General features: G+C 56.9%; 2 protein-coding genes across 22 annotated transcripts; one reads left to right on the top strand and one right to left on the bottom strand.

Moving 5' to 3' along the window:
- Positions 1-6,517: 6,517 nt before the first annotated feature.
- On the top strand, positions 6,518-17,420 carry Ssbp4 (single stranded DNA binding protein 4). 21 transcript variants are annotated; one of them, NM_001372473.1, is made up of 18 exons: positions 6,591-6,780; positions 12,259-12,331; positions 12,443-12,504; positions 12,589-12,673; positions 14,420-14,509; positions 14,843-14,896; positions 15,006-15,065; positions 15,148-15,217; positions 15,310-15,380; positions 15,461-15,531; positions 15,742-15,787; positions 15,877-15,912; positions 15,997-16,051; positions 16,133-16,203; positions 16,288-16,366; positions 16,671-16,699; positions 16,785-16,892; positions 17,137-17,415. In NM_001372473.1, exons 1-18 carry the CDS (start codon positions 6,725-6,727, stop codon positions 17,164-17,166), a joined length of 1,146 nt encoding a protein of 381 aa, NP_001359402.1. In that variant the 5' UTR covers positions 6,591-6,724; the 3' UTR covers positions 17,167-17,415. The 21 variants fall into 21 exon arrangements, 18 of the variants coding, with proteins under 18 accessions (XP_011240639.1, XP_006509853.1, XP_006509847.1 ...); XM_011242337.3 differs by having other exon boundaries at positions 6,518-6,780; positions 16,133-16,366; XM_006509790.4 differs by lacking the exon at positions 17,137-17,415 and having other exon boundaries at positions 6,518-6,780; positions 16,785-17,002.
- A 194-nt stretch (positions 17,421-17,614) lies between these two features.
- On the bottom strand, positions 17,615-20,424 carry Isyna1 (myo-inositol 1-phosphate synthase A1). Its single transcript, NM_023627.1, has 11 exons — positions 20,362-20,424; positions 20,157-20,285; positions 19,921-20,082; positions 19,634-19,766; positions 19,351-19,544; positions 19,051-19,200; positions 18,740-18,955; positions 18,493-18,657; positions 18,296-18,409; positions 17,994-18,211; positions 17,615-17,908 (listed from the first exon to the last, which is right to left on the bottom strand). Exons 2-11 carry the CDS (start codon positions 20,274-20,276, stop codon positions 17,707-17,709), a joined length of 1,674 nt encoding a protein of 557 aa, NP_076116.1. The 5' UTR covers positions 20,277-20,285; positions 20,362-20,424; the 3' UTR covers positions 17,615-17,706.
- Between the last annotated feature and the right edge of the window lie 241 nt (positions 20,425-20,665).

The following is a 20,665-nucleotide window of genomic DNA, read 5'->3' as shown; positions in this document are numbered from 1 at the left end:
CAGCCTGGGCCCCCCACTGTCCCAGTCTCTGAGGTCAACTCTACCTGCTGCTTGTCCCCCCACAAATGTCTGACACCCCAGAAATGCCTACTCCTGCCTACAGCCTTCCCTGCAGCCAGGCCCTAGGTCCTGCTATACTGACCCCTTCCTGGCTCCCATGAAGACTGTGCAATGGGCACTCCATTCTTATTAACAGGAAGGAGGAAGGCTGCGTGCCAGGCTGCTGACCAAGCAAAGACCAGGGGATGGGCTGTGTGACTGGGTACACTGAGAGTCATTGGTCAGATTAAGATTGACAAGTGAATTCGGTCAGCGGATGGGACCTCATAGAGGACTCGAAGGCTTCACAGAGAAGCACTCAGGAAACTAGGGACGTTAAACAGCAGGCTAGTCTTTTCAACAGAAGACACATATGGCTGTCTCCTACCCAGAATGTGGATGTGGTTAACAGCCTGGTGACTTGTGCTGTCTGCAGGGTCAGGCCAGTCCTTATTGTGGACATTTTGTCTCTTGGTCAACAGGACCCATCTTTATTGAAGTGTCCATATGCACTCTGTAAAGAGATTCAATGTAAACATGCCTTAAGTTTCTTTGGACACAGGGGATTAGGTTAATTATCAGCAGAATGGTTTTTTCCCCCCAAATTGTGCTTAAATATGGCTACAATAAACTGTCCTGTGTCAGACTCCAGCTGACAAGTTCTGTTAAAAGGGATTTCCCTCCTGCCTCACCAGGGTTGTTTCTCTGCTGGCCCTGGTGTTGGCAGAGACCCTCACAGAATTATAAATAATTATTGTAGATAAACAGGGCATGGTTGAAGGCAGGGTGGCTACCATGGTGCACCCCCACAGCATTGCATTTCTGTGTCAGAGTCTAGAGGATCCCTGTGCAGAGGGTTTTGGAGAACAGCCCTGAACTGCAGGAGCTTGGCCACACCCACCACCATGGACCCCGGAGAGCAGCTGCTTCTGTTTGGTTGCTGCCTCCTGTGCTTTCCCAGGCCAGCCTGAGCTACTCTAAAAGACTGGATCCTCAGAGAGGATCTGGGGCCAAGGCTCAGGGTGCAGGCCTTCCCTAGAACTCATGGGAGAGTAATAACATCACCTCCATTTCACAGACAGGGAAACTGAGGCCCAGGCTGCTTGAGTGGCTTCTGAAGGTGTCTATAACTAAACAGAGAGTCTGGCCATAGCCGTGAAGACACCTTGATGTACCACAGATGATGAGTTTTTTAGAGTGGTTCCATGCACACTTGAGGGCTGGCCTGGAACTTGGAGAGCCATCTGCAGATCGCAGAGCTGTTTCCAGGCGGGGGGAGTAGGCCTTTTGTTGTTATTTATATTTAGTAGCCCTGAGTCTTTTCAAAAAACTGTTGTGTGTGCGTGTGACACTTAAGAGTATATGTGACACTGTGTGAGTGTGACATTGTATGAGTGTCCCTGGAGACCAGAGGAGCCACTCCAATCCCCTGCCAGTGTGAGCCACAGGGGCAGGTACAGGAATGGAATCTGTGGCCTCTCAAGATCAGCAAGATCTTTTCATGACTGAGCCGTCTCTCTTAGCCTATGATAATGAGGCTCCAGACCTGCAGCATTACCATTCTTTACAAACTCTGCAATTCTAATCAATCTGCAGAATGTGCTATGTAGGGGTCCCACCCCCAAACTTAGTCAACAGGTGACAAGGGAATGGGGGGATGGACTCCAGGGCCTAGTGCATGCTGGGTAAGCAGTTTACCACCTATGTACCAAACCTGAGATTTTTCCCATTTAATGTCTGGAAAGAAATTTTTTTTTCCTTTTCTTTAAATATTGTTTCTCTGTGTAGCCCTGGCTATCCTGGAACTCGCTCCGTAGACCAGGCTGGCCTGGAACTCACAGAGTATGAACACTTACCAGTCTGGTATAAGATGGAGCAAAATCATCACTATTTGGCTAAAGGCAATGTAGTGGTAATAAAATCAGTCAATTGTTATTTAGTTTTGTTTCATGTGTATTGGTGTCTTGCTTGCATGTATGTCTATGTGCTGGTGTCGGATCCCCTGGAACTGGAATTACAGTGAAGAACCAGGATGACTTCATCTTCTGCTTGGAAACTTTTATAGTAAGACAAACTAAGTTCATTCCCGTTTTTAATTACATTTGTTTCTCAAGGACTGGGCTAGGCCCCACCCCTAATCTTAACTACAAATGGCTCTGTGCTGCTTCTTCCAGGCTCATGTACCCCACTTATTTTACCCACCAAATCCCCCATTTGGAAATCCTCTACTCTTGAGCTATAAGACTCTTGTCTTTTTTTTTTAATTAGGTATTTTCCTTGTTTACATTTTCAATGCTATCCCAAAGGTCCCCCATACCCACCCCCCAGACTCTTGTCTTCTTTACATTCAATTCTGTCTTCTTGAACCCTGCCTTATGTAAAAATGCTTGCTTTAATTAACGTTGCCACCTTTAATTGGATCGTGGTCTTCCTCCTCCAATGTTTGGGACAAATAACAGTTGTGAGCTGCCATGTGGGTGCTGGGAATTGAACCAGAGTCCTCTGAAAGAGCAGCCAGTGCTCCTACCAGCTGAGCCTCCCTAAAACAACTAATTAAGCCAGGTTGGTGTCGAAGGCCAGTAATCCCGGCCTGCTGAGGCAGGAGATGGTGAGTTCCAGAGACCTACAGTTTCTCAGAATTTGAGATAATCCAATGCATAAATATGTAATGCCATTTGGAAGCTCACAGGGGAGCACCTGTCATGCCTAGTGTCACCAAGTGTCACACATTCACTCTGAATGTGGCTGCCGCGGTCACCATCGTCCTCTGCTGCTATCTCGTGGCCACATCTGGAACTACAGCCCATGGCTGTTTTGAGGGTCAGGAGAGAATGGGATGCAGATTCATCTGCTCAGCAAATACTTATTGGGTTCTCTTCACGAAATGAGAGTTTGTGAGACTAGCATGCATTACCAGCACACCCCAAATGAGGAACCGGTGTTTGGTTCTGCTGTGCAACCCCAGGCAGGTTGCTTTGTCACTTTGACACTGCTCTACTCTATGCAGTTGTACCAACGCTGGGTAGGAATCAGCAAAAGATGAATTAAGCCCTGTGCTTGGCGCTGAGCTGAAGATCCGAGGTCGGGTGGAATGGGGTACTGCTGGGCGACAGGGCTCGGTCTTGCGGGGGACCAACACGTATCAGAAGTGTATCCTGTCTCAGGATCGGTGCAGCTTAGAAGTTCTCAAGCGGTGGGAACAGTCTGCGGGCTGCGCTGAACCTCCCGGCGGTCGACCGGGCGCCAGGGTGCGGTCTAGTGAGGGCGGACGTCTCTCTCTCCTTCCAGCGTGGCTCCGAGAGAGCAGAGGTTGCGCTGGCACCGCAGCACAGAGCAAGCAGCGTCCAAACTCGGGCTTTTGCACCCAGTAACTCTACTTTGGGAACTTCGTACCCCGAGAGCCAGAGGCACAGGTCGCCCTCAGGACTCCTTCCTCCTCCACTCCAGGTCCACGTCTCCGGGCTTGCCGCGTGCACCAGCTGCGGCTGCCCCCTTCCTGGTGTTGTTTGGGTTTTAATTTTTGTGTTGCACTTAGAAAATTACCCATAATTACAGCTACGGAGAGGAAGCAGTCTCCGTGTACAGCCGTGCTCCAGCTGTGCAGCCTCCAAAGCACAGCTGGGAGGGGCTGTGGTCCCGGACGGAGCGGGAGGGGATGCGTTTTGCAGCGACTCCCGCGGCTCGCGGTTCCCCGCGAGGTGGCCCGGGTGTCAGTCTGAAGCACCCGCTGTCAATAATAGTGACAAATGAGGTGTTTGGTGAAATCTAGAGAGGACATCAAAAGGCATGGGGACAGGGTAGAGAAGGGTGAGGAAGAGGAGGGAGGAAGAAGAGGAGGGGAAAAGATGAACGAAATAAGGGGAAGAGAAGGGTTGGAGGAGGAAGAGGAGGGGGAGGCAGCCCTGCAGTTCCGGGCCCGGCCACACGGGGGCGCGGCGGAACCGGCTCCTCTGGTGGATGGGGTTGTCATGGGACAGGATCTTCTAGGGAAGAAAGTTTAATCATTCTGTTTTTTTTTTTCTGGGGGGGGGGGTCCAGTTTGCAGAGCCTGGCCAGTTTAGGGAAACAGGCAATCTGGTCCCTACTGCACCCGAGAGAAAAGGGAGCAGGTGAGGGGTCCCCTCAAATGCCTTCCATCCTCGTTAGTCCAAGTCTGTGGCCAGATCACTGTATTTGACGCGTATACTTACTGCTGTGCTTATGCGTGGGAGCACACGTACCATTGTGCGTGTATAAGTCACAAGAGTAGTCAACAGTTTCCATCATGTGGGTGCCGGGGGCTAAACTCAAGTCATCAAGCTTGGTGGCAAGCGCCTTCACCTGCTGACATCTCGCCCAAGGGAAAAGTTTTCTGGGCTCACCATCAGCCACTCATGGTGGCTCTTGAAATAAAGCTCTCCCACTCGCGAGCTGCCGTCTCCAGCACTTTAACCGTGCGTGTGTCCCAGGGCTGGAACTGGTTTGAACGTTCACTCACTCCTTCCACTCCTGCAGTGTCAGCCCTCTCACTTCCTCTCCCTCACGTGGGCGGGCCCCCGTCTATGCCCAAACTGGGTGTGTGTGTCCTGCAAGCTCCACTCCCCGGACTTTCCTAGCTGTGTTTGGGAGCGCCTCGGTTGCCATGACGACGGCGCAGTTGCTCCCGCCCGCAGAGCCTCCCCCAAGCAGCCTTCAAGGGCTGCGGGCGCCCCCCCCCCCCCGTTCTTTCCTCCTCCCAGCGTCCGCCTCCACTCTCCTCCGGGACTCCCACCGTCCTCGCTGCCGCCGGCCCTCCCTCCCTTTGTCCGGCTCTGTCTCCTGCTTTCCCCAGCTGACTCTTTTCTCCAGGAGTCGTAGCAAAGTGTCCCCGCTGGGTCCCCAGGGCCCGGTAGACAGCAGGCGCTCAATAAATAGTTCCGGGGGTTGGGGTGGGTGAAGACACTGAATCAAAAATTTGTGGCTGAGAGAGGGGAAACCTTGCGTCCTGGGCATCTCCAGACCTTGGGGACACAATTGAGGGTGGAAGGAAACTCGGAGCTGCGTGCTGTGCCTCCCGGCTGCACTCGCAACCTCTCTGTGTCTCGCTGAGAACAGGGCCTGCAAAGAGCTGTAGTGCGCGGTGGCCCAGGCGCACCGACGGCCTTCCTGGCACCCAGCAGTCGCCAGCCCCGCGGCGGGGAGAGGAAGCTGGGGGAGGGGGTGGCGGGCCAAGCAGGAAATGGGAAAGGCCGGCGTCGGCCCAGCTGAGCCCTGGGGGAGGAGGCGGGGCGCGCCCCGGCAGCCTTTCCTGAGCGCCTGGAACCACGGCGGCTCGGCTTCCCGCCCGCCCACTAGGGTGGGGGCGGGGAGGCCCGGGCTAGGGGATCTGCCTGCACCAGGGACACCACGCGAGACTTAGCGCCGTGGTGACCTGCATGCTGTCACACTCACACAGGAAACCTGAGCTCATGACTGCGCCACCGGGTGCTGACGACCCACCTGTGCGCAATCTCCAGCAAGTCCCCACTAAACCCGTCGTGTCCAACCGGGGACACTTGCAGCGATAGCAAGCCTTAGCCTGGATGCTTCCCGACGCCCATGCGCCACGACCCCTCGTGCTCTCACGGGGCCGCGTGTTATACACGTGCGTCTGCGCTGGAGTGGGGGAAAGAAGCATGCTCTCATTCCCAGCGTGCACCCAGAGGTGGAGGCAGGAGGACCACCTGTTCAAGGAGCCTTAGTGAAGTAGAGAGCTGGAGGTCAGCCTGGGCTACAGGAGACACCGTTTTTACTCCGACTTTGAGACAGGGTCTCACTATGTATTGGCTGCTGTCCTGGAACTCGCCATATAGACCAGGCTGGCCTCGAATTCACAGAGATCCTCCTGCCTCTGTCTACCGCGTTAAGAAACACTTTCAGAAAAACAAACAAAACGTGCTTGGTCTGGGGTTCAGTCCTTACAACGCTGGCATGCATAAAAAAAAAAACAAAAAAAAAAAAACCGGGCTCTGTGCACAGCACACAGACCAGGCTAAGTGGCACACGCCTGTCGTGCAAACGCTAGGGAGGCTGAGGCAGGAGGATTAGAATTTCAGGGTTATCTGTTTTATGTGTTTGAGACAAGCCTGGCCTATATGAAACTCTCTCAAAAGGGCCCCTCACAGCCCGCAGCGCTGTATTGGCTCGCAGAGAGTGTCCTGGGAGTAGAATGTCATGGGCGCATATCCTGTGAGCCCAAGAGCCTAGTGCAGTTCCTGAGTCGAAACGGAGATATCCACAGCACCCCACCCCCACCCCCAGATCTGTACAACTGGGAGTCTTGCTCCGCAGCCGAGGTATGCTTGGAGCTCGCGGCCATCCCCCTGCCTCAGCTTCCCAATTGCACAAATAGCAACTGCTGGAGCGCGTCCCGGGCTTGAATATCTTTGGGGGGAGGTATTGAAGTCTGTACTTATTGGTGCGCAGCCTATTGGTGGGCAGTGCCGCCCCCGCGGGCTCTGCGCGTGCGCGCTCCCAGCGCGCGCGCGGGGGGGGGGCCCACCCGCGCTCCCGCCGTTGCCACTTTAAGAGCGGCGGGAGCGCGCGGTGGCGGTGGCGCGCTTCCCGGAACAGCCCGGGGAGGGCAGCGCGGCGAGAACCCACCCGCGGCCGGAGCTCCCGCGCGGACATGGCCGCGGGGATCGGGGCGCGGGCAGCGATGGCCACGCGCGCCTGACAGGTGCGGAGCATGTACGGCAAGGCGAGCAAGGGCTGCGCGCCCTCGGACGGGCAGGCGCGCGAGAAGTGAGTGCGCGGTGCGGGGCCACGCGGGACCGGGGACCATGGGGTCACGCGAGACCAGAATGGTGCGGGATTTCAGGGGGGACACAGGAGATCCCGAGGAGATCGGGGAGTGACTGGAGATCAAAATGGTGCGGGATTTCAGGGGTACACACGAGATCAAGGGGCTCATGGGGTCACGCGAGACCAGAAGGGTGTGTGATTGTGGGTGTGCGAGACCTGAGGGTCCTTTGGGGTCACAGAATACACAAAGGACAGAATATATTGAGGTACTCGAGTTCCAGGGTCTTGGTGGGGGGGTCACATGAGATAGAGGGCATGGGCATGAGCTTGAGAGCTCCAAGGGGGCTTGGGGTCTCAGAATACCTGAGGGGACAGGAAATCAATGGGTCAAACAAGAGCCAAGGGGTTGCTGGGGTCACGTGGCGGTTCATCGGGTGCAGGATCAGGGGCTCACTAGGGAGTCGGTGGTGTATGGGAGATCAGGAGTTAGGACTTGAGCGGTCACAGGATGCCCAGGGCAGGCACAGCATCTGAGGGTTGTAAGGCCTCGGGAGTTCTGGGGTCACACAAACCTGACAGGTGTGAGCTTTCGGGGTTGGCTGTGAGACCATGGCACTGGAGGACAGCTTCAGGTCTTAGGGCCGCAGAGTCCCAAGTATCCAAGCTGGAGATTTGAAACAGGACACGTGGGTTCATTGTGGCTGCAAATTTGAAGAGGTTGGGTCGGACCCTAATGCCCTGCGGGGTGTTGGGGTTTTGGAGGTTTGCGTGGAAGTTGGACTCCACTGTCGCTTGTAGGCAAAGGTGCGGATTCAAAGCCTAGAGAGGTGCAGAGCCTGACCATGGCGGTCCCGGGACACCTCCCGGAGTCCCAGGTGAGCCAGAATGGGTCTGGCTCTAGACGCCCCACATTGAAGATACAGGGTGCGCTGCCCAGGTGGACAGGCTGTGCTCTAGCTTCCAGTGAGGACACGCCTGGGCTGGCCTTCCTTTCCGAGGTGCCTGTGTGGAGAAGTAGGTGAAGCGGGAACGTTTGAAGTGTGCTGGGAGCCCAGCACTCACCTTTGAGGTGTGAGTGTGGAGGCCTGGATTGTAGCAGGGCCTGAGGGGGCAGCTTGCCTAGAGGCTGAGTTGCCCAGTGCAGCCCTGGGTAGGGGACAGATCACCTGGCACAGAGAAGTCTGGGTCACTGGGCTGCCATGCAAGGCTGGCTCCCTGAGAGCCTGCAGTTAGGACTCATTTATGGTCAGTAAACTCAGTGACCCTTCCTGGCATGGGGCTGCTGGCCATGTGGGAAGCAGGGACTGACTGATTCCCTGATACCTGGCAAGTCCCCATTCTAGGGAATGGTTCACAGACCTGTGCTAAGTTTGGGGGTGAGGGTGGGGGTGGGTGTTGATGATTGTGTGAGAGGAAGCTCACATCCAGGAAGTGGGGATCTAGTCATTCCACACAGCACGCAGGAACCTCAAGGTAGGCTGTTAGGGAAAAGTGAAGTGGGGGTGGGGTGGGCCATAGGCTCCGTATGTGCAAAGGCCCTGTGGTAGGAGCAGGCAGGGCCACCGATTGGCAGAAGTCCTGAGGCTGAGTGTGGGCTGCAAGGAGGCTTATGTTTTTGGAAGGGCATACATGAGGCTTAGCCCAGCTCCTTGTCTGAGGAACAGTGTACCTGGGTGGCACAACAGAACTGGAAGGAGGCTAATCACCTGGAACAGCTGAGGCCAAAGTCAGGGACCTGGGACGGACTGGAGGCCTGAGTGTGCACTACGAGGCCCTTCCTGGTACATTGCTGGAATGGGGTTGTCCCATCTTTCCCACGGTGTCATCCTCACAGAGAGGGTGTGGTAGGCTTACCTGTCTGGGGTCAGGGCTTCCAGCTCCAGTGTCTCAGTTACTGGCTGGCCTAATCTTGATTTTTATCTTCTGAGAAGTGGGGTAAGGGGTAGTAGCCCTGCCTGTATTAGGCCTCACCTGCTGTGGCCTCCACTTTCCTGGCCGACTTGTCCCCTGTCTCTGCCACTTTGCCTATGTGTCTAGGCCTGGTGGAGACCCTGGTGAGGATGAGGTTGGGACCTGAGTGGCCCTTGTATAAGTTGGGGTATGTGAGCATTGGCCTTGGCCGTGTGTCCTCTTGCTGCCGCCCAGCAGTTGAGGTGGCTTCTCTGAACAGCCTTCAGAATGTCCCATGATAGCCTCCTTCCTTCCCCTGGACATTGGTACCCCACACCTAGAGAGGAAGGACTGTGGGAGTCAGGGTCACTAGAAGACTGGGTAGATCTGGTGACAGGTTAGATGGTGACTGGAGTGTCACTGTTGGCTGCTAGTAGCCTGTCTGAGGGGTGCTGCCAGGGGTGGCCTTTACAGTAATTTCCCCATAATTATGGTGGCAGTGTCGGTGATGTCATGGCTGTAGGAGCCAGCTAACAGCTGCATGACCCTAGCCCGTACTCCAAGCCACTCAGCCCCTGTAGCAGAACATGCCCTGGCTTCTCATGGTCCCTCTGTCTATTTGGTTTTGTTTGTTTGTTTGTTTGTTTTTGTTTTTTGAGACAGGGTTTCTCTGTAGCCCTGGCTGTCCTGGAACTCACTCTGTAGACCAGGCTGGCCTCGAACTCAGAAATCCATCTGCCTCTGGCTCCCAAGTGCTGGGATTAAAGGTGTGCACTACCACTGCCCTACTTGTTTTCTGCTACATGGGAACTGAAGGCGCTGAGCGGCTGGGCTGACCCAGGACAGTCTGTGGGTGGGGTCTCAGATCTTGGTCTGAGCTTCCCTTCCTCCATAATCCCAGTGCTATCAGAAGACAATAGGATGGGTAGGGTCTGCGCAGAGCTGGGTATGGCAGGAACACGTTAGACACTAGAGTCAGGGTAAGCGTAGCGTAGGCAAAGGCCCTGGGGCAGGAGGCTGAAGGTAGCCAGGGACTTCAGACACTACAGGGCCTGGAGCAAGTGCTGTTCCAGGTTGTTGTAGATCTGAGATATTAGGAAGAGGGGACAGTTGAGTATGCTTGAGACTTGGCCTTGCTGCCTCCCTCTAGCCTTCCCCTTGACCTCCCCTGTAGTCTTCCCATGGCCCCAGGCTGTGTTGGAGTGCTATTGGGAGCCTGCTCATCCTGTGACACTCAATCCCTTTGTTTCCTTTGGATGTGTGGGAGCTGCCAGGAAGCAGGTGGCTGAGAGGCCCACAGATGAAAATGCCAGGAGGACCCCAGCCCCTGACTGTCAGGAGGGGGGCAGGGCTGGGATGCCACCCTGGCCCCGCCACCATCCTGCACTGATGGCACATGCTGATGCTTGGAGCAAGTGGGGATCTGGGGACAGTCACCGTGGGGTGACATGGTGGCACTGTGAGTCCTGTCCAGTAGCTGTCACAACTCACGTGGTACAAGGTGCAAGCATAGCCCTCATCTTGGGCCAGTCCACCCCGATCCTGTGTGCTAGCTCAGCCCTCGGGCTGCTCTGTCCTTGGTGTGTCTCTGCGAGAACATGTACCCTAGGAGGATGACTGGATGTCCACTGCACAAGGACAGACCAATGGACGAATGGTGGATGGAGGGATGAAGGGATAAAGGAATAAAGGAGTAGTATCAAGGGAGTAGAGGTACTTGCATCCATCCCCACCTCTGTCCTGGGACAGAAAGGCCAGGACTAGGAGACTGGGAGGCATGCTGAGATGTGAGGGAGGAGAGGAGCAACCAGAGGGAGCCAGGCCGGTTAAAGGCAGTTTATTTTAGAGAGAAGCCCTCAGCCAGGGAGGGTGGGGCAGGGACAGCTGGGGGAGGTCCCTGGAACCCTACAGGTATGCTTTTCCAGCTTCTAGCATGTTCCTTTATCCTCGTGTCCCTATGGGGACTGGAGGGGGCACCCAGAGGACATACATGTGAGCTCGAGAGACCAGTGTGCAGTGGTGGGTGCCCCTGGGCATGGGTAGCTGCTGAGGAAGGAGGCTGGCTGGATAGGATGGTCTAGCATACCATGTTAGCCCAAAGGAGCAGGGCTTCCCAGCAGGTTCTGCCTGTTGTCTCTCCACTCCCCAGAGGCACCATTACTTGCCAAGGACCAGCCTCAGCTGGGGAGAGGGTCCTAGAGACCTTGATGGATGTAAAATGACAGGTCTGTTTGGCTCTTGCAGACCATAGCCCAGTCTTTTATTTTGCATAAGCTACTTCCTTAGGAATTGCATATCAATTCAGTTATTTATCACAGGTTCCCTTTTGATTTTCCCACGGGCCATCATTTTATGTCCTTAGCCCCTTGACTCTAAAGATAGAGCCATGTGGCCAGAGCTGCTGAGTTCTGCTTGTTGGAGCTGGAACATGGCTCTGTTGTTTGTTATATTAACACCAGCTTTCTGTTTTCCAAGTTCCTTACTACCTAATCTTTACTCTGTAGCTTGACCTTGAATTCAAAGGTCTGTATGGCTCTGTGTCCTTGATGCTGGCATTAAAGGTGTGTACCACCTTGCCCGGACCTATGACTGGCCTTGAACTCAGAATATACCCTGCCTGGGCCTAAGCGTCTCATGGCTACTATTCCTCAAGATCCAGATCAAAAGCCTGTGTCTTCCAGCCTCAAGATCTGGATCACAAGTGTGCCCTCCATTTCTGGATTATAGTTCATTCCAGATTAAAAGTCCAAATTTGTCTAACTGCAAATACAGACAATAAGCTTAGCTGGATAGGATCTTGCCTTGAGGTTACCACCCCCTAAATCTCTTTATCTCCTTCCTTGCTATCTTCCTGACTAAGCTGGCTCTTCAGTGCAGCCGCCTCTGTTCTTTCAGGTCCATGAAGCCCCTCATAAAATTCAAAATGCATCTTTTGTTTTGCATAGTTGTGAAATCCTGTAAAGGACAGCTCTTACATTGATGTATATATTCTTGAACTCATGTTTTCAGAATTTTCCCCACAGCCTTAAGGGCTGTCCCGAAGGTCACAGGGATGCAGTTTTCCTGAGGAACACCAGACACACTCTAGCTTCCTGGAGTCCTGCTGTTTCTGATTATCATGGAGTCATCAGCCTTGTCAGGGAGAGCATTCCCCACAGAAGGACCATAAAGTAAAATATATACAAACAAGCCTTAAGTGCCCGCCCACAGCATCCGCCAACACTAGAGAAGACCCATGCCCTGCTGGCCAGGAAACGTGTCCCTCCTCTGGCCATGCCAGACCTGGCAATTACTGTCTCTGTGGGTAGTCTACAGGAAGGAAAAGGCAGGGATACCTGGAAGAAGATGGACTCTTGGGAGGACCTATAGTGGGGTATTGATAAGTACTGGCTGCCATCGATCAATCAATGAGTTGAAGAAACTGTTTTCTGTGCTTGGTGGAGCCGAGGGTCTAGTATGGGGCAGTGATGGAGCTTTGTGGCTAGATGGAGGATTGTCTGGGGAACCTGACCACATGACCAAGTTGGGCCAGGCTTCAGGTGCCCGTGTGCTCAACAGCCTGAACCTGTGTTACCGCCCTGCCTGTAGGCTCGCGCTGTATGTATATGAGTATCTACTGCATGTGGGGGCACAGAAGTCGGCGCAGACCTTCCTGTCTGAGGTGAGTCAGCATCTTTCCCCTCGACCAGGCCACCCCACACTGTCCAGCTTGTCCAGCTTGTTGGTGGATCCCTCCTGCATGCCTGCCCTTCACTCTGACTCTCTTTCATAGATCCGTTGGGAAAAGAACATCACATTGGGTGAGCCTCCTGGCTTCCTGCACTCCTGGTGGTGGTATGTGCCTGTGGGGAGCAGAGGGAGGGCAGGAGGGACCTGTGGGGGCATGTGGAGTCATTGTGTTCCCTCTGCTGCCCACAGCGTCTTCTGGGACCTGTATTGTGCGGCACCAGACCGCAGGGAGGCCTGTGAACACTCCAGTGAGGCCAAAGTCTTCCAGGACTATGTGAGTCTACAGGATTCTGGAACCTGGACCGCTTCTTTTTGTTTTGTTTGTATGTTTTGAGACTGGGTCTTTGTGGCCTTGGATGTCCCAGGACTCACTCTGTAGACCAGGCTGGCTTTGAATTTACAGAGATCCTCCTGCCTCTGCCTCCCAAACTCTGGGGTCAAATCTGTGTCACCACACCCCTTTTCATTATTGTTTAAAATAGTTTTTATTTTGTGTGTATGAGTGTTTTGCCTGCACACCTGTCTGTGTGCCACATGCTTGCCTTGGGGCTGTGAGGGCCAAAAGATGGCTTCTGGGACTGGAGTTGGAGACAGTTGTGAACTGCCACATGGGTGCTGAGAACCAAACCGGGTCCCCTGGGAGAGCAGCCAGTGCTCTTAGCCACAGAGTTATCTCTCCAGCCCCCTGGAAGGTTTTTTTGTTTTGTTTTGTTTTGTTTTGTTTTGTTTTGTTTTGTTTTGTTTGTTTGAGACAGGGTTTTACTAAGTAGTTCTGGTTAGCCTGGAACTCCTATGTAAACCAAGCTGGCCTAGAACTCAGAACTCTTTGCCTCTACCTCTGGAGTATGGTGTGTGGGGTTAAAGACGTGGCCACTTTCTGGCCTCAGTTTCCTTTTGGTACAGTGGGCTCCAGGCAGCCACTAGTCTTTGCTCGGACCCCCACGGTCCCTAGGCGCCGGTTGCCATGGCAGCATGGGCGTCGGGAGGGCGGGGCCAGAGCAAGCTGGTCCTAGGCGCCCCACTGCTCGCCCCGACCTTGGCGTCTCCTGGAAACGCTAACGGGCCTTGCCTGTCGTCATGGTAACGCGGGCGGGCGCCAGTGCCTCCTTGGGCTGATTGGCAGGGCGGGGGCGGGGAGAGTTACTCTTCAGACTGCCCTCCCGCAGTGCCGGGCTGTTCTGCACGGGAGGGGTCTGGCCTGGCGTTAGTGATTGGGACGGGACAGGCAGGCCTGGGGGGCGGGGGGGGGGCGGGGGGCTTTGGCCATGACATCCCCTAAAACATCCGAGATTACAGTGATTTTGGAGAGGCCTTTTTTTTTTTTTCCTGTCATTTACTCACCGGAGCTAGACCAGACTGTCAACTAGAGTCTGGCTTGCACCAACCTCTGAGAGTGGGAGAAAGAGGTCACCAGGGACCTGGCTCTGAGCTATGGAGGGGCTCTTCCTGTTCCAGAGATCAAGCCAGGAGCCCTGGAGTTCTAAGTATTCCTGTGCTAGCCAGCACAGCGCCAGGGACACATGTCTTCCACCTGGGAAGAAAGTGAGAGGAGGGGGTCTGCAGAAAGGATGCTTTCCCCATCCTGAGGTCAGCCCTCCGCTCCAGCTTCCTGCTCTGTGGTAGCCAGAATAGGAACAGGCAGCGGAAGTGGCCTGTAAGCACCCTCTCCCCTCCCCCCACAGCCTGTCAAGCCTGGTTCTTGACCTTCTAAGGAGGTTTGGGGGCTGGGGACCCTATCCAGAGTACTGCAACTACAGTGCAGGAGATGGAGAGAAGGGGCCCTTGGGGCAAGGACTGACTGCATATATTTGGGGTGTGAGGCAACAGAGGGCGGCCACCCTGCCACCAGAACATAGGCCACTTGGGATGAGTTGGAGCCACAGAATTCTGGGGGTGTGGCTACTGCTGACCCTCCTTCAGCCTCCCCTTTCTCTGGTCCAGATTGACATTCCAGCTTGACCACATGACAGCTGTCCCTTGCTGTGGCTCTTGTCCCACCCTCTGTGTCTCGTTCTTGCAGAGCGCAGCAGCAGCTCCCAGCCCTGTGATGGGTGCCATGACCCCAAACGATGCAATGGCAGCAGGCCCTGTGGCACCAGGCTTCTTCCAGGTATGGGTGCCTGGGGCTTCCTCTGTTCCCAGAGTTGAGGTCGGGGTATGCTGCAGGCTCGTCTTCAGTGGAAGACTGTCACCACAGTGGGTGTGAAGATGTGTGCACCTTGTCATTGCCAGTGACAGGCATGAATCTATGCCCCTGAGTATTAGTTACCATTAATGCCATCCCCTGGCAACAGGCTGTGCCCCTGTTCCCCTCCCAGGTTGAGCTTCATAGCTTTTCCCACCTATCCTCCCGAACAAGATGTGTAGCCCCAGTGGTGGACCTCACAGCCAGGTAGTGGGCTTCACCCGAGCTGGCACCATGACGTGCTCCCTCCTTTTACAGCTGTGCCAGCTGACTGTGGTCTGCAGTCTGGATCTGCAGCAGGGGACTAGCAAGGTTGGAGGCCCTGGTCCCCCACTCTACTCCCAGGGATAGTAAGAACAGGGTTTCTTTAGGGCAAGTACAAGATGAAGGTTATTTATTGATTGCCACCCACCTCTTCCAGCCCTTCATGTCACCACGGTTCCCAGGGGGTGCCCGCCCAATCCTAAGGATGCCAGGCCAGGTGATAGAGGGCCGGCCGCGGTGGGAGGAGCAGTGGTTTTGGGGGATGTCTCTCCCAACTCAGTACTGTGCCTGCTCCACAGCCTCCTGTGGGCCTCCCTGGCTCCCAGCCCCTCATCCCCGCTGCCATGGACCCCTCCCCACGAGTGCAGGGTGAGTAGGATGCACTCCAGCTGCTGGTCCACAGCACTCGCCCCTCATGGGTGTGCCCTAGCCTGAGCCCTCTTTCTTGTATCTCTGCCTAGGACACCCCAGCCTGGGAGGCCCGATGCAGAGGGTGACCCCTCCAAGAGGAATGGCCAGTGTTGGGCCCCAGGTAAGGGGTGGCCTAGCCTACTTGGGGGGGGGGCAGAAAGGCCACACCTGGGTTTTCTGACTAACCCTTTGCCTCAACAGGGCTATGGAACTGGCATGCGGCCCCCACCCAACTCCCTTGCCACCAGCCAGGTCCTGCCGTCCATGAACATGTAAGCTCTAGGGTGCTTTAAGACTTGTGGTTACCCAGATAGTCCCCCCTGCTGAGGCAGACTTTATGTGTTCAGGGACAGCCTGAGCATTGTTTATTCCACCAAGTATTTGGAGGGGAAACTGAGGCCAAGAGAGCCACTTAGCTCTGGGGAATGATGGGCCCCAGGCCCAGACTGCTTGGTCTACTGCAGGGCCACCATCTCTTCCAGGGGTCCAGGAGTGCGTGGCCCATGGGCCAGTCCCAGCGGTAACTCGGTGAGTGGCAGGCAGGGTGAGTTAGGGAAGGAGGGCTGGAGCCAGCTGCCTGCCACTGAGTGCTCACAGCTGTCCCTGCCTGTTCCCAGATCCCGTACTCTTCCTCATCTCCTGGCAGCTACTCGGTGAGTCCCTGCTGGTGCGTGGTGGGACCTGCAAGGCTATCTGCCAGAGAAACCCTGTTTCACAGTTCTCATGTCTCCATGCAGGGACCCGCAGGAGGAGGCGGAGCCCCTGGAACACCCATCATGCCCAGCCCTGGAGGTAAGGAGCATGCTGGTTTGGGGTGAGCCGGGGTCTCCATTTCATGCACCCACCCACGCAGCCCCTGCTGTTCCCTCCCAGACTCCACCAACTCCAGCGAGAATATGTACACCATCATGAATCCCATCGGGCCGGGCGCTGGCAGGGCTAACGTGAGTGCGGGCCGGTGCGCCTCACCTGACGGGGACTCTGCGGGGGGCGGCCGGCCCGAGCCCCACGCTGCCCTGTGCCCGCAGTTCCCGCTCGGCCCCAGCCCGGAGGGCCCAATGGCCTCAATGAGCACGATGGAGCCACACCACGTGAACGGATCCCTGGGTGAGTGGCTGGGCGCCACCTACCGGTTTCATCGGCGGGCACCGTGACCGCCAGGAGCCAGGACGAGAGCCTGTTAGGTTACCCGGTTGCTGACGCCTACACCGGCTAGTGCCCTCATCTCCACGCAACGAGGAGGGGCGACTCTGAGAGACTCACTGAGTCTTCTGTCCCCAAACTCGCGGGTGGCCCCTGGGCCCAGCCCCTGCACTCTCCATTGCCCCTAGGTTACAGAAACGAAAACCTCTGGGGTACCCAGTTCTTGAGCTCAGTGTGCAGCGCCTGAGCCTGGTGTCTCTCCCCACAGGCTCGGGCGATATGGACGGGCTGCCGAAGGTGAGGTCCTGCACACTTGATGGGTGGGAGGGCAGATGGCCAGGGGAGGGGTGGGGACCCACGCGCTGATCAGCGCCACCCCTAGAATTCCCCCGGCGCCGTGGGCGGCCTGAGCAACGCCCCGGGGACCCCGCGCGACGATGGCGAGATGGCGGCTGCCGGGACCTTCCTGCACCCGTTCCCGAGCGAAAGCGTAAGCGCCTGCGTCGACTCCCCACCCGCGGCCGCAGCGGGCCGGAGGGGCCTGGCGGGCAGACCCCGGCGGGGCGGCCGCGGGGCCAGAGCAAGACCGTGACCGCGGCGGGCCAGGTGGGGGGGCGGCCGCGGCACCTTCCCCCTCCTTCCCATCCTCCCCGGGTTCCCCTTGTCCCCGGGAGGGTGGGCCCCAGCCTCGGCCAGAGCTGAGCCGCGCTCCGCGCGCCGCCCTCTCTCCGCAGTACTCCCCCGGCATGACCATGAGCGTGTGATAGTCCCGGCCTGAGCCCAGGGTCCTGCTGGTGAGGTCTCGGTCGCGGCAGCACCCCTGCCATCCGGACTCCTGGCTAGCCCGGCCGGCCGGCAGGGCCCCCACGAAGGACTTTTATCATTTTCTAAACACACATATACACACACAAACTCAAAAGGACCTCAGAGAAGTGCAGGCCTCTGGACCTCTGTGCACACAAGGCTGGGGGGTGGGGGCAGGGGTTCTGCCAATAAATGCCATTCCGTTTTGACTTTGGTACTGCTGATGTCTTTTACTTGACATGGCCTAAAAATCTTGCTATGGCCTAAATCTGTACTTTGATGGGCTGGGAGCCCACCTTCCCCCATAGGCTGAGGCAAGGCGTGAGTTTGAGGCCAGCCTAGCCTGGTCTACATAGCATATTCCAGGTCAACCTGAGACCCCTTCCTGGAAAAAGCACACAAGGAGGCTTGCTTGAGACTTGCTTTATTGTCTTTGGCAAGGGCTGAAGTACTATGGTTGGAGGCATTGGGGGTAGAAGGGTCCGGTCCGGTCACTTGATTTAAGCAGTGGACAGCTTTGGTGTTGGTGCCTGCGGGTGCCCATTGGCATCGCCGGTGCAGCCATTGGTGGCAGGTGTGGGCTCTTTCTTGCAAGGCAGTGGGCTGGTGGCCACCACCTCTCCTGGCTTGATGCCTGGGCCTGGACGCTCCATCTTGTGCTCTAATAGCATGTGGTTCTGGGGCGGGAGCCCCACGCAAGCCCTGCAGGGGACAGTGCAGGCTCAGCAAGACCATCTTAAGGCTGTCTTTGCCAGCCCTGAGCCCTCCCCTGCCACCAGGGGCGCACCTGAAAATATTCTCGATACAGCTGCGCTGGCGGAAGAGGGCATTCACTACAGGGCTGCCCGGGGGCACAAGCGGGGCCTTAAACAGGAAGCTAAGCAGGGACAGCACTGTGTGGAAGCCCTGAGGCTCGGGGTCCGAGTCTGTGCAGAAGCTCACGCGCTGACACAGCTCTGTGAGCAGCACTAGGTCCAGCATGATGGGCGCGGCCAGGAGCGAATCCTAGATTTTGTTTGGTGCAGGGTGTGACGGGTCTGAAGGATCATCGCCCACCCTGCCCACCCCGCCCGGCTGCGCCCACCACACCTCGCAGGTATTATGGAGCACCAAGGTGTTTGTCCCACCCAGCATCAGCTCGGAGGTGTACTCGTCCAAGGCACGCTTGCTGTCGCCAACATAGGGCACATATTTGATCACCACCTGCAGAGATTTAAAAAGTCACATAGCCCCAAACAGCACCAAGCCCCTGCCCTCAGTGCCCGCCTGCAACCGGTTGCACGCACACAGTGGTCTGGCCGCTCTCCAGGCGCGTAGAGCACATGGTTGCTGTGAACCATGTCGTCCACCACACTGCTCTTTGTCACCTCCTTGGAGCGGAACTGCAGCGGTGCAGACAGGTTCTGCCCGTCGTTGTTGCCCAGGTGGTTATAGCTCACGATGGACATGGTCTGTGTGGTCAAAGAGACGGTGAATGCTCTGCAGTACCCTCACCCCGGCTTCCTCCCAGCACCGCATGAAGCCTGGAGGTACCTTGAGCCCAGAGCCGATGAGGAAGTCCACCAGGACAGACTTGACCTTAGTCTGCCCTGACTTGAAGTCATCACCACCTACAAACACATGGCGCTGCGAAGCCAGTTCCAGGGCACCGGGTACCAGTGTGTTCTGTGGGGATCCATTGAGGAAGGCGCAGTCCTCCAGGATGCTGGCCACAGCAAAAAGTGTGGACGGTGACACCTCCAGGCCAAGCTGAGGGCAGAGAAGTAGTCGGCCAAGGATTCCTCTGGACCCAAGGATTCCTCTGGACCGGCACTGATCCCCAGGAATCTTGGGCAAACGCACACCTGGATAGTATGTAGCAAGTTTTCTGCTGTGTCATTGCGACCTGGGACCACCTCGCAGAAGCGCTCCGTATTGGCGGTCCACAGCACGATGACCTTATCCAATCCCGCACTGGATCGGAAATCTCTAATGTCCTTTCGGATTTGCTCCAACTGGGAAAGGAAGGAGGAAGATTAGGTGGAGGTTGTCTTAAGTTGTCCGGAGGCTTGGGCCCCGGGGTATAGGAATTATTGCCAAAGGGAGAGACCATGTGGCCATGTAACAGGTGACAGTAAGGCCTGGGAGTGGGTCGAGGACCCCACCTGTTGGGCACGTGTGCCAGGGATGAGGTTGTCCGCACGTGCTGTCTGGTTGGCAGCGATGAACTCAGGAATGTAGACTGAGGGCCGCGGACGCAGGCTCTCCATGTGGGGCCACAGCTGTTCCTGCAGACCGCAGTCCAGGACCTGCGCGCGCCGCATGGCCTCGGCCAGGTTCAGCGACGAGATATCCCAGCCTGGGTTGCGGGGACCCTTAACACAGGACCCATCCCGTACCCTGGGCCCTCCCACACTTAACCCCATCCCGTCCCGAGGCTTTGCCCACCATCAAACACCAGGTCGTTGGGGGCCACCATGGGTAGCAGCGCACTGAAGGGCACAAACACCTCCCGGCCGTTCTCATCCAGACCCAAGTTCACGGTGCCCGCCTGGGTCAACGATCCATAATAGTTTGCCTCCTGGGAAGGGAGGGGGTGCGGCAAGCAGAGCAGGGTGTTGAGGGGCTGAGGGGTCCGGCTTGCTGAGACGCGCTAGTCCAACAAGCCACGCCCCTCCCCCAGTTCTGCTCGCCACACCCCCACCCCGTATTCTCCTAGTAGCCACGGCCCCCACCTTGCGACCTGTGCGCGTGGGCCAGGTTAGGCGCAGCCGATTGGCCAGAACAGCAGCAGTGAGCGTGGAGCCGTTGTTCCCGCCCCAGCCGACCAACATGACCCCGAGTCGGGGCACCTGCCGGGCGGTGCGGAAGGTGAAACGCGTAGCCCTGGGCTGCACCTAAGGAAGAGTTGGGAGTGAGTCGCGGGACCTCGGGTTCCCAGTGTCCTCCGCCGCCCGCGCCCCGCGCGCACCCGCAGCACGCCGCCCTCGCGGCTGACGCGCGTTGTCCGGTACTCGTAGCGCGCCTCGATGGTTTCGGGGCTGTAGACCACGTCCGGGCTATCCACGAGGATCTCGGCGGCGGGCTCCATCGTGGCGAGCTGTGGGCCAGAGCCAGTGAGCGCGGAATCACCACCCGAGAGCCAACCTTACGGCCTAGGATAGGTTCGTACTTACCGGCCCAGAGTTGGATCAGACTGCGGCAGCGGACAGCGTGGGCCCGAGGGCTCTGGGGCAGCGAAGAAAAACGCCGATGCCACGCCTCGACCACGCCCCTGATGGGCGTGACTTGCGACCAGGGTTCTGGGTGCTCTAAACCCAGGTAGCCGGAAGGAGTCTCAGGCGCGAGCGTCTTGCGCGTTACCTCGCTGCGCACCCTTGTACCACCAGGCAGCCAATGAGCGATGGCCACCGACAGGGAGGTGGGGCATGTCTGGTCGAGGGGCTTTTTGGGGGGGGGGGGGGTCTCAGAGCTGCTCGG

Source organism: Mus musculus, chromosome 8 (genome assembly GCF_000001635.26).
Source record: "Mus musculus strain C57BL/6J chromosome 8, GRCm38.p6 C57BL/6J".
Classification (NCBI taxonomy): Eukaryota; Metazoa; Chordata; class Mammalia; order Rodentia; family Muridae; genus Mus; species Mus musculus.
Note: the sequence above shows the minus strand (reverse complement) of the source record. Positions and strands in the feature narration are given on the sequence as shown.

Excerpts from the sequence above, each read along its gene's own strand:
- Ssbp4 (XM_006509784.4), top strand. The coding sequence starts at position 6,725 with ATGTACGGCAAGGCGAGCAAGGGCTGCGCGCCCTCGGACGGGCAGGCG. Across the intron at positions 12,505-12,588 it reads TTCCTGCACTCCTGGTGGTG|CGTCTTCTGGGACCTGTATT; the intron begins GTATGTGCCTGT and ends TGCTGCCCACAG. Across the intron at positions 15,532-15,741 it reads GTCCTGCCGTCCATGAACAT|GGGTCCAGGAGTGCGTGGCC; the intron begins GTAAGCTCTAGG and ends CATCTCTTCCAG.
- Isyna1 (NM_023627.1), bottom strand. The coding sequence starts at position 20,276 with ATGGAGCCCGCCGCCGAGATCCTCGTGGATAGCCCGGACGTGGTCTAC. Across the intron at positions 19,767-19,920 it reads CCACGCGCACAGGTCGCAAG|GAGGCAAACTATTATGGATC; the intron begins GTGGGGGCCGTG and ends CTCCCTTCCCAG. Across the intron at positions 19,201-19,350 it reads CTGGCACACGTGCCCAACAG|TTGGAGCAAATCCGAAAGGA; the intron begins GTGGGGTCCTCG and ends TTCCTTTCCCAG.